Here is a 12,583-nt window from a genome sequence, read left to right as displayed (position 1 = left end):
TTAGCTTGAGCTCAGGAGCTCAAGACCAGCCTGGGCAACATAACAAAACCCTGTATCTATAGAAAATACAAAAATTAGCCAGGTGTGGTGGTGCATGCCTGTAGTCCCAGCTACTTGGGAGGCTGAGGTGGGAGGATCTCTTGAGCCTGGGAGGCTGAGGTTGTGGTGAGCCATAATTGCACCACTGCTCTCTAGCCTGGGCAACAGAGCGTGACCCTGTCTCAAAAAACAAACAAACAAAAAGCTTCTTCAAAATGCATTTTGTTTATTTAATCCCATGAGCCAGGAAGAATGAGTAAAGGGTACAGTTAGCTACTCAAGGTCACCTAAAATTCAAAGGCTAAGAGAAGGGCAAGCAAGACTTGGCAGAGAAGCAGGGGAGAAATCCATATTTCTTGACCAGTGTTCTTAATTCGCTAGAAGGGAAAAGTATCAAGACTCTTTCTGAGCCCCATGCTTGGTCCTCCCATGGGAAATGAGATGAGATGGTGGTGAAGGTGCTGCTTGCAGCAGCTGTTATTAAGCACTTGCTGTGTGCGAGGCACTGTGACAATTACTCTGCATGCATTGACTCATATGACCTTCAACAGTCCTACGAGACAGGTCCAGTGATTCTTCCAAAGTTCCGGATGAGAAACTGAAAGCTCAGAGCATTTAAATGACTTGCCTGAGACCGTGAGCAGCTAATGAGTGGCAAAGTCAGGATTCACACTCAGGTTGTTTTGTTTATTCAGTTCTGGGCTCTAAAAAACATTACTGCTATATTGCCCATATAGACTGGTGTCTCAAACACAGGACATTCTGACAGATATTGTGCATGGTGAGACAGAGGCACCTAAGTCTGAGGGAAATTTAAATTTATAGAAAAACAGTGGTTTAGTAGCTTTAGGACAAGACATTTGCTGGGGGAGGGCCAAATATTATAATCAATATTAGCTGTGACCAATATTCTCACCCACACCCATTACAGAATCAAACACAGGCCCTGTACCTCTCTAATACATTATTTTCTGATTTTTTTCATCTTATTACTTTCTCTACTACCTTCCCTCTTCCCTCCATTTTCATTGCTGAGACATAAAAAACGATTCCTGGGTGAAAGTGATTAGTCCTAGTTGGAAGAGAGGTTTCTGAGAAACCTAATAAATCACGGCTGTCTTCCCCTCCTCTGGCTTTCTGCATTAGGATGTTATCAAGGGTTTTTTTCTTCCCACCTCCCCCACCCCCTTTCCTTCTCCTCCACCTAATTCTGTCTTTATATTGCTATTTTTCTAGGCTGGCAGGCACAGTGCTGAACTGGAAAAACTCTGCCAAGACCCTTGGCAGGAGCTGGCCTCTAGGAATCCTGCCCACCACAGCAGTGCAGAGAAGACAGGGCCTCTGGGCAGACAGGCAGGAGAGAGGGCCAGGTTTGGGGTCTGGCTAGAATGTTGGACAGAACAGGTTTCCCTGGCATCTGAACTGCCCTCCAGAGCTCAGCTTTCTCATGCCAGGGTCAGGATTACAATTGCTTGCTGGCACTTGCTGTCATTCTCCTGGGAAGGGAAGCAAGAGGGAGGAGAAAAAAAAAAAAAAAAAAAGCAAGCCAGCACACCACACAGCATTGGGCAAGCTCCACAGGGCACAGCCACGTGCCTGGAGCACACGGTCATGCAGGCAGGCAGCCAGGGTTGCCAGGGCTCACACGAGCGCTGGGGGACTGGGCACCCAGACAGTGGCTGTTTCCACATTGGCAAAACAGGAGTTGGTAACCCAGAAGCCATGCTGCTGGGTTAACATCAGGGAAGCGATTCGTCCCAACCCAGAAGGAAGAGAAAGGTCAGGCTGTAAGTGTTGGACATGATGGGAAAGAAAAAAATATGCATGAAAGCATGTCCTATTTTTGCAGAGGGAAGGGGACTGGATAAATAAATCCCTAAATAGAAAACAGGGGTTGGGAATCCAGTCATTCCTTTCTGTACCTCATGCCACTGACACCATAACAGCTGAATGCACCCAGTACTCGTGCAATACACACTGGCCAGACTTGTCACATGCGGTCTTATTTAACCCTGCCAAAACCCCAAGGGAGAGGGACCATTTATAATTTCCATTGTATTGATGAGTAAACTGAGGCTTAAAGAGGTTAAGAAATTGACACAAAGTTACATGGCAAGCCAGGGGTGGGTCCAGTATGTAAACCCAAGCCCCTGAGCCCAGAGCCCACACTCCTAACCACCACGTTGCCTTGCTTTCCAGACATGCCCAAAAATACCTCTTGCCATAGGCTTGGGACTACTATCCTGTAGATAGCAAGCCTGTCCTCTACAGGGATCCGTGGAGAAGATAAACTCTACAAGAAACAGAAAAATGCCTACCTGTCTCCAGAACCATGCAGACCCCCTCCCCTTCAGGATCTCCTAGCCCCTGATGAATGAACAGCACTTCCAAGATGCTTGAGACGCCGGGCACAGCTACTATCAGTCACGGCGCTCCCAACCTGCAGACATTACCAGTCTGCTGGACTGGAAAGATACACGAACTGCACGCCCTTAAGGGGAGCTTCACCTCGTAACATTGGGAAAAGTAAGAGAATCCTCTGACCTTCCATAAACCCAGAATCACCTGCACAGAAGTTCCCTCCATCATTACTCAGATTCCCAGGCCAGCGTTTTCCTTCCATACCCAAACCTTCTCACAAGGAAGGTCGGCAGAAACAGAACACAAACTCCACATTGCAGAGGTACAATGGGTGCCCCCCACCCCCGCTCCTTTTGTGCCACCCACTTATGCCATCCTTTTCCCACACACGACCACATGGAGGGGTTTTCACTTGACTCTCTAACCAGCCTTCATCACAACCCAGTCTCCGTGCTCAGAACTAGAAAGACAGCCTTCTTAATTCTCGGCGGAATATGGGCCTAACAGTGGTAGGACACCCCCCAGCTATTCAAAGAAAAACCACCAGAGGAAACAATTTCAAATCTGGCTTTACAAGCATGTGATATAAAAATAACTCTGCCTTTGTCTGCTATAGATGACTTTCCCTAAAGGGATGGCTGTCCTTAAAGCAATCACTCAATTCTCATGGCAAACAGATTCTTCTTTTTCCAGTACCCAGCACATATTCGTACCTCCAGGAGAGCACCCCCACATCCCACCTCTGATAGTATCTAAAATGCAAACACTGAAGGCATCAGAATGACTCCTGCCATCTCTGCTGGCCTAGGAACATTCAGGACACTGCACGTGGATGACCGAGGAGCCCCTGCAGTTAGCTCCGGCCTCCAAGAACCACCACTCTTCCCTTCATTAAGATGTCAGCCCAGAAAGCTTGGTGATCCTACGACAGCCACAACAGGTTTTAATGAATCCCTGGATTGTTTCTTGAAAGAAAACTGGATTTCTTCAGATATTTGATTCATTCTTTGGTCAGACAGTTAGAGGAATAGGGATGGGGTGCTCAAGATAAGAAAGGGGGTGGGGCAGTCATGGTAAATAGCATGAGAAGTCACAAGAATGGGCCAGGTGTGGTGGCTCATGCCTGTAATCCCAGCACTTTGGGAGGCCGAGGTGGGCGGATCACTTGAGGTCAAGAGTTTGAGACCAGCCTGGCCAACATGGTGAAACCCCGTCTCTACTAAAAATACAAAAATTAGCCGGGCGTGGTGGTGCATGCCTGTAATCCCAGCTACTAGAGAGGCTGAAGCAGGAAAATAGCTTGGACCTGGGAGGTGGAGGTTGCAGTGAGCCAAGATTGTGTCACTGCACTCCAGCCTGGGTGACACAGCAAGACTCCATCTCAAATAAATAAATAAATAAATAAATAAATATTCTCAAGAATGCTCACCTTGTCATTCCAAGACATCCTTGGGGTAGATCTAGAAATGCATACTTTATCAGCTCATGGTTTCATTGCCTTTCAACAAACAGGTAGCACTAACGCCACAACGGAGCAGAGCTCAAAAGATGCATGCTGAGTGAATAGCCAAAAACAACTGTTTGATAAACTACTCTGCAATTATCTCCTGATAAGCCTGATGGCTTAGTTTTATCAACTAAAGTGTATAATTATGCTCTTATTAATATTCTGTTTCTTCTTGGCAACCCAATGTCCCCTGACCTTCTTAAAAGTTTTGCCATAAAGCATTGCAGGTGGTTTTTCCATTCGTGTGACAGGGTCCTAAAGTAAGTCCAGATTTTGCTGTCCAAATTGAAGTTCTAGATCAGTGATTCTCTACCAGGAGTGACTATATTATGCCCAGGGGACATTTGGCAGTGACTGAAGACATTTTTACTTGTCATATCTGGGGCAGTGGGGGTCCTACTTGCAACTAGGAGGTAGGGGCAGGGATGCTGCTAAGCATCCTATAAAGCATAAGACACAAGATTTACCCAAAACATTAACAGTGCCAAGGTTGAGAAACACCAATCAAGACTGAAATTATACAGTTCCCAGAATGACCAAGGCTACATCTGTGCTCTTCCCTTCTGAGGACTTATTTTCCTCAAGATTAACTTGGTACTTCTATTCTGGTCACTCCTGTGAGCCACACAGAATAATCAAGAACTTTCTCCTTTTTCAGGTTTGCTTGCAATATCCACCCACCAAGCCAACATCTCTTAGAATTTTATTTTGCATCTTTATAATGATCAACAATCTATGAACAACAGAGTGTTATTTTACCTGAGTTTGGTATTTGAAGATGAGGTTTAACTTCTTTCTTTTTCTGTGAGGACTATCGAGTTTTTAAGTCCAAGAAGGAAATTATGTTGAAGTGCGTTTCCATTATTTAAAATAAGACATTGAAATGGAGAACTCATTTCTAGACCCTCAGTGTTCCTTTTGATCCCAGTGTCTTTCCGCCAGAACCTTACAAAATGACATCCCCTGAAACTCAGGAGTGCTTTGCTATGGATTGCACTCTGACTGGGCATCCCAAGCTTCTGAGAGTCACTGATCAATACTGACTCTAATGAGCTCTGACAAATGAGTTTTCAAGCTGCTTCAAATTCTAAAACCCCAATTTTTGACTCTCAGTAGGAACCAAGGTGTGAACACCCAACATGTGCAGGTCTCCTGGGAAAAAATACAGTCTTCCTAACATGGTACACATCCTAAATTTGGTAGGAGACTGAGAAATACTTGTCAATTGATCACAAGTGTTAGGGTCAAAATGCCCCAATCCAGTAACTACTTGGCAAAATCTCCTGACATTTCTCTCCAGAGGAAGGGTTATGTACAGTATCTAGTTATCTTAAGAAGATATTTCAGAAGACAGGGATTGAAATAAGTAATAAAAGTTGACACATATAACAATGATCACAATTGCTTTTGCAAATAGAACACTCATTGCTAATCATTTGACCCTTTATACATATCATCCCTAATTTTCACAATAACTCAAATAGAAATTGTATGCTTCTACGAAAACGGAAACTGAGGCTCCAAGAAATGATGTTGCTTTCTAAGCTACAAAGTGGTGATTCTCAGTCTACAGAGCACAACGACCGAGGCACAACTGTGTCTCTCACTGGGGTTCTGTCCCCTTCTCTCCTGGCTGTTTTCCTACTTTGAAGGGTTATTCATTTTGTTGGTTGTTCCTACAAATAAATTGAAGATAGTGGCATCACATATTCTAAGTAGCAGCGGATCAGGATCACATAAAGGCGTGTTTTCCCAAGCCCCCATGGCCTCCAGGGGTGGCTGGAGGCTAAGAATTAATTCCATTCCAGCCAGTGGCCTTGAGTTATAATTCAAAGTGAATTTTGGAGAAGGGGCCAGCACGCAGAGATTTGAAAGGAAGAACTTTAATACGAATATATCGAGGCAGGGGTATTCTCTTCCTCCTTTGCATCATTTCCTGCCATTTAAATTCTTGCTCCGTGTGCCACAGACATTTCTACAAGAGTCGAGGACACGGAGTTCAGTAACAATCTCTAGCACAAGTTTCGCATTGTCCTGCTTTCTGTCTTCGCCCACAGCTAAGGCCCTCAGCTCTGTGACCTTCCGGACGATTTATCTGGCTGAATCTTTGTTCCTGGTTACCTGTGCACATGAAATTGTCTTTCTTCCTGTTCATTTTGTACTACAGGGTGCTAAAGGCATGAATTCAAAGCTGCTTCAATCTGTGTTTATATCTGAGCATTAGCAGTGGGTTTTGAAGTACTGGTCATTTCAGGTGATATTTTTGTGTACTATTTCAAGATCATTTACAGCTGACCTTGCAGCCTTGTGGGCTTTGATACAGGTGGACTGAGTGTGATGGACAGATGAAAATGAAAAAAAAAAAAAAGTAAGAACAGTTGGGTTTATGGGAATAGCAACGAGAGAGATGGAGTCTGGTCCTGAAGAAGGCTCAGAAGCACAATATGAGGGCCTGCTTTTAGATTCTACTTCTTAGCTAATGACAAAACAAGAAGAAAAGGATGGAAAAAAAAAAATACCTGCCCCACATCCCTACTCACATTTTTTTTTTCCTTCAGGACACAGAAGAGTGAATATAGGTAAACCAAACCCTGTTGAGAGTCTACCTGTTATTTATGTGTTTAGGGAAATGAGGAAAAAAGATAGGAGATGCGATGGAGGCTTAAATTATCCAAATCATTAACTGTAAGTTGTTATTTCTTAAACTGCAGCCCTTGGATCAGCTGCATTAGAATCCCATGGGGGAGCTGGTTAAAATGCATATTCCTGGGCCCTCACTCCAGACTTGCAAAATCAGAATTTCTAGCGGTAGATACAAAGAGTCTGTATTTACCGGACTCTCCAGATGAGTGATATGGATGCTCACTGAAGTGGGAGAGCCTCTGCCAGGAGTGGAGCAGAAGAAGGTTCCTCTCTTAGGATCTTTGCTAAAACCTGAGTGTTAAGAGGTTTATGCTAACTCTACCTTGCCTGTCCCATTCACCCTCCTCCTCCCTTTCTGAAGGGAGAATCTTCAGGGCACTTACCTGGTCTGATGGGGCTCTGCATACAGTTCGGAGATGGGATGCCAGGGTGAAGGGGTGCAGAGGCCCGGCTGCTGAGGTCCATGACCGAGGGGGCAGCTGAGGAAGCTGGCTGCAGCCCGGGAGGGTGAGGGCTGTGGTCATGCTGAGATGGGCTGGGGGGAATGCCATTTTCTGACAAAAACTCCTCCAGGTCCATGTATTCCAACTGGAAAGTATCTCCGTCATAGGGAAGGGTTTTGTCCCATAAGGTAGGCCCCAGGAATGCCGACTGGGGGACTGTCGGGCTGTTACTCTCATCATCCAGCTTCTTTTCCTTGTCTTTATCTTTACTAAATGCTGCAGAAGAAGGGAAAGTTGGACTTAAAAAAAAAAGAAAGAAAAGAAAAACAATACCACTCTTTTATCACTTTTCCTGGCCTGTTATAAAACTATTTCTCACGAATGGCAGGGTCCTTCTCTGGCTGCTGTCTTTTGTAGATCTAGAGTTAAAAGTTCAGGCAGGACGTGGATCTCTGCCTGTTTTTCAACATCTTCCTATTTACTTTGGAAAGAAGGCACTAGTCCTTGGGGCAGGGCTACAGGCTGATCTAGGATAAAAACCAGAGAACAGTCTCAGCACATTATTTGAGAAGAGTAATAACTTAAATCTAAAATAGGAAAATAACACCTGCGATTATATACAACTGCTGTCATTTTTAAGAAAACAACAGCCAATAACCAGGCTTGAATTATCTTCCAGGAATTCATCACAGCAGCAATATGAGGTCATTCAGACTTACAAAGCCAGTGAGTTCGTGGTCTTAATTTTGGTAAAGCAGGGACCTTCCACCCTTCTTTAATATCATGTTTAGAGCACCTACTGGATACCTGGTTCTTTCCATATATTATCTCAAAAATCTCACAATAAATTTGCAAAATAACAATTACCTCCATCTACAACAAAGACTCAGAGGCTCTGAGAGTTGAAGGAACTTGACCAATGCCTCATGTTGGCAGAGAAAAATGAGAACTTTCTGAGCTCACATGTGTTTGCTTCTAAAGCCACTGGGGCATACTGATTTTTACAAAAGGAGTTTAAAAAAATACAGTGTTTTCTTCCTTCTCCAAACAGTTGAGTATGATCCAATTTACAAAGAGTATGCATTTACAAAACCTTTCAAAAGCACAGCTATTGGAAAAGGTGAGTTATTCTATACACTTATGTTGGAAGTATGCAGCTATTTGCTACCTGGAAGTACTGCTCGCCCATTAGGTCTTTAACAAGCATTGCGGATCTTGCCAATTCTAGTATTCAGTCGTGGGTGGAATCTGGGATTAAGGAATTTGCTTCTGAGTTTCATCTTCAGAGAAACACAGCCTCCACTGCCATCCATTAACCCTGTACCATCTCATCTGAAAATCTGACTTAAAACACCCACAGATGCAAAACCCTGCAGGCAGCCCCTTCCTCCCAAATGCTCTTCCTTAAAGGATAGTTAGGGAGGGGTCCCTGGCTATCATCTGCAGATTGCAAACTCTTGTAATGCAACAGGTTGTCCTCTCCTAGGAAAGAAGGTGCAAGTACTCCCAAGCTATTTGTAGCCAAATAACCTTTCAAGACTACACTGTGAGCCGCACGGTTCGCATTTGCTACTGTGATACCGAAGGCATGAAATCGCATCAACCCAAATCCGTGGCATCACTTAGCCGGGTTTGGGGCCTCATCACATGTACCCTTCCTCTACCGCTAAGGCCAAGGTTGTCTTGGGAAGGTTTGGGACTTACCAAGAAAGGGCTCAAGCCAGAGAAGGCTCCTGCGCGGTTACACGTGAGCCTGCTCCGCTCTCCCCTCCCACCAGAAAAAGTGCACCGGGAAAGTGTCAGCGCTGGAGGCGTGCACGGCTTCCCGCCGAGAGACCACTCCCCCCACCGGCCCCAGCCCCCACCCCGCTTTCTCAGCTACCCTTCACCAGAAGAAAACGCGTCTTCTCTCACACCTCGTGAGTTCCAAATACTAACCAGTAACAGAAACTGTAACACAACCCCAAAACCCAGGCTACGCAGTCAGACCCCCTCCCTCAAGCCGACCCCCGCCCCCTGCCCCGCACAGAACCAAGCCCCAGGGTTTCTCCTCCCCAGCCCGGGAGGCTCTGCCTTCCGCAGGCGGGCTCGCTCTGCGTGCGGGTGTGCCTCGTTCTAGGGAACGATCCTGACCTGTCAAGTTACACTCCCACCCGCGCAGCAGGAGCGGGACCCAGGGAGGCCGGGTTCCCGAAGCTCTTTTAAATGTAGCTCAGGAGGGGTCCCTCCCCTTTCATGGAGGAGGAGGAGGAAGGGGAGGAAGGGTGCTGGGTGAGCTCCTCAATTTCATCAGCGCGGGGCCGGGGCGCCGCGGGACACGGCGGGAGCGGGGTGGGGGGATGCTCCAGCGGGCGTGCCCGGCCGCGGAGGGGGACCCCCGGAGCGTCGTCCCTTCCCGGAGCGGGGCCGCGGCAGCGCTCACCGTCTTCGTGGTGAAGGGGGAGCTTCAGCGGGTTCTCCAGCAGGGACCTGAGCACGCCGTAGGGAGGCGGGATAAAGGTGGGATTCAGGGGGAGCGGTCGGGACATTTTCTCCATCGCGATGCACTCAAATTTTTTCCCCTTAAAAAAAGAAATAAGAAAGAAAGAAACAACCGCCCCCTAAAATGTTGCTGAGCTTTTCCTCCGTCCTTTGCCAAAAGTACTCGCTCTCAAGGCGGTGGAGAAAAGGGAAGAAAAAAATTACTTATATCTTTATAAATACATCTGCATAAAAATATATATTAAAAAAAAACTTTCGGGTTTCCAGTGCAGACGGTCCCAGGAGAGCGCGCCAAGTGCCCGCGGGCTCCCCGGCGACGCGCACGATGCTCTCACCTGCCTCGAACCCCTCGTTTTGCAAAATGTTCAAAATTGAAAAAAAAGAAAGAAAAAAAAATGTCGACGGCTGCAGAAGGGCAGAAGGCACCGCGCCGACCCCAGCCCCTAGTGCCAGCACCGGAGGCGGCGCGCCGTCCCACCCCACCCCCCTCCCCGCGCCGGCGGCCGTTGCTCCCCAGCGCTCCGCGGCCCCGCAGCGCCGGGCTCAGCGCATCCGGCCGCCCATGTGCCGCGGCCCTGACAAGAGTGACGTCAGGGCCCGCACCTCGCGCCCATAGGCGTGCAGGGGCGGGGCCACGCGCGGCCCCGCCCGCCTGGCCCGCTCGCCCCGCCGCCGCGTGTTTAGCGTCGCCGCGCGCGCGGATTTTCCGGGACCTTGCAGCACTGGCTGGTTGCAGGGGAGCAGGTGCCAGATTCCCTGGGCCATCAACTTAGGCTTAGATTTTTTTTTTTTTTTGTCTGGGTGTGAAGAGGAATGAGAAATTTATATCCATAGTTTTCAAACTGGGAATAACCTGAGGAGTTTAAAAAAAATCCCGATGCCCAGGCCGCATCTCAGATCAATTACATCAGAACCTCTGCGGTGCTATCAGGGAGTCCATAATTTTTAAAGCTCCCCAGGTGGTTCCAAAGAGTTGCCAAGTTTGAGATGATTGGTTTAGATCGGATTGAAGGTAACGACCCTTCTCAATATTTCTCCTGGCCCCAGCCAAGCTTAGCGTCTTCTTTCTTGCCCAGTTTCCACCACCACCAAAAAATAACTACTTCCTATAAGTCCGAATGGGATGCAAAAAGCAGAGCGGGAAGCGGAGGACTGAGCTGCTGGGCACTGTTTCCCACGCTGCCGAGAGAGGTGTTAACGGTGGGGGGCGAGAGGGGGTAGACATTTGCCTGAAACGAAAAGAGGAGGGAGAGACACAGACACACTGAACGAGATTTTAGGAATATTTACTCTGGGTGAGTACAGGTGACTGTGCTTGGGTCAAGTTATTAGGTTTGCACGGTGATTAAAATAATTTTGTAAAGTAACCCCTAAGGGGGTTTCGGCTTTCCTTGCTGTCACAGCAGCTGCAGCGTATCCCTCTGCGCGTTTGACCCCATGGCGCCCACGATCCCCGAGAGCTGCGTGCGACCCCCTGTGTAGTAGCTCCCTTCCCGCGTGGGGTGGTGCGGGCGCTGGCGTGCAGCCGCGACCGCCCCCTGGAGAGCTCCGCGGGGCGCCAGGCAGGTTCTTCCCCTCCCTCCTTACCTCTCCTTATTAAGACTAGGGTAGTTCGATCTGGGGAAGCGGCTGCAAGAACGAATGGGCACAAATGAAAGAAAACCGTTTTTTCAGTGAGACGTAAAGGGCTTTGTGACCCCAGGCTGAGTCGCTGGGGAAGGATGTGGTGGAGTCTTGATGGAGTTTACTTCCCCAGTAGGGGGTTGTAAGAGAGGAGGCGCCTGAAACCCCGGAGATCAGGAGCGGCGGCGCAGGGGGGTTCAGGGTACCCCGGCAGGGTGATTCCGGCAAGTGCCTTTCTGCCCTGAACTGTAGGTTCCTCATAAAAGGACACGTAATCCAGTGACCTCTACTTCCTCACTCTAAAATTATGGCAAAAGGGTAAGGCAACGTTCTAAGTGAGATGGAGTTGCAGTGTTTCAGGTTTCAGACAAATTCCAGAAACAGCAAACTTTTAGTTAATGCCACATGCATTTACTGAGCACCACGGTATGTATGCCAGCGACTATGCGGGGGCTAGTGAAAAAAGATGAATAAGACATAATTTTAACCTTCAAGAACCCATCGTTTAGGGTTTGGCATATAAGCAAACAATATAAAAAAGTCTTAAAAGAGCAAAAATGGGTAGATGGAGGTGACAGGGGCACTTACATTATTAGGAAAGGGATTCTAGAGAAGGTGCCTGAGCTGGGCATAGAGGTAATAGTCTCTCGTGAACGGTCTGAATCCATCAATTATATTGTTTTTTTTTTTTTTTAAATAAAAAAGGGACCCCATCTCCGCTATCCTTTTGGAGAGAGAGGCTATTTCCCTGTCTTGAGTTCCTTACATCCCTGTAAGTCCATAAACTGGGAGGACTGAGAGCATCCTCTCAGCCTGGTTAGAAATCTGTTAGATTGCAGATTCCAGGTGCACGAAAGATGCATTACCTAAGCTTTGTGTAACAGTCCACTGACACTACTCAGCACACCCAAAGTGCTCCACTTGCTCATGGTTCTCTGCATGTCCTCACTTCCCCATGTTTCCAGACATGAAACTCTTATCAGGTCAAGTAATCTGGTTTCCCAGAGTAATCTTCTCCTTACCACCTGACAGAGCCAAATACTGTGGCTTGGAAATTGCATTTCTCATTGCAAGTGGGTAAACTGGCATTCTGGTTGATCAAGCAGTTTCTTGGGAATTTGGTTCATTTAATTTAATTTCCCTGAGCCTGATCAACATGTCACGGACCAGATTGAGGACCAGCCCCTTAGACCATGGTGACTCCCTCTCACTTCTCTCCATCCTTCTCTAACTTCAAAGGTATTTCTTAGAGTCTTAAAAATTATAAGCATTGGCTAATCTTCAATCTAGCCCCATTCCTTAGCAAGATAAATAAAATTGGTACATCTTTTCTACTCTGGCCATTTGTAAATGTTATTTTCTTTTATTTTTTAACAAACCATGAATATCTTTCTTTCTCTTTCTCTCTCTCTCTTCCCCCAAAGCAGTTGTGGATGGCTGCTCAAGAGGAAGGAGAGGGATAGAAGAAACCAAAGGTTATATTGGT

General features: G+C 47.1%; 1 protein-coding gene across 2 annotated transcripts in view; it reads right to left on the bottom strand.

Annotated features, from left to right (window-relative positions):
- The window catches only part of HLF (HLF transcription factor, PAR bZIP family member), a 59,911-nt gene extending 49,851 nt beyond the window's left edge, over positions 1–10,060 (bottom strand). The window contains exons 1-2 of one of the 2 annotated variants that reach the window (XM_055256098.2): positions 9,416–10,060; positions 6,934–7,269 (exon numbers count right to left, since the gene is read on the bottom strand). In XM_055256098.2, the coding sequence (XP_055112073.1) occupies positions 6,934–7,269; positions 9,416–9,530 (451 nt within the window). In that variant the 5' untranslated portion in view covers positions 9,531–10,060. The remainder of the gene's footprint in view (positions 1–6,933; positions 7,270–9,415) is intronic. The other variant, XM_055256096.2, reaches the window with a different exon arrangement.
- Between the last annotated feature and the right edge of the window lie 2,523 nt (positions 10,061–12,583).

The sequence above is a fragment of the Symphalangus syndactylus genome, chromosome 20, assembly GCF_028878055.3.
Source record: "Symphalangus syndactylus isolate Jambi chromosome 20, NHGRI_mSymSyn1-v2.1_pri, whole genome shotgun sequence".
NCBI lineage: Eukaryota > Metazoa > Chordata > Mammalia > Primates > Hylobatidae > Symphalangus > Symphalangus syndactylus.
This window is presented reverse-complemented; position numbering and strand designations above follow the sequence as displayed.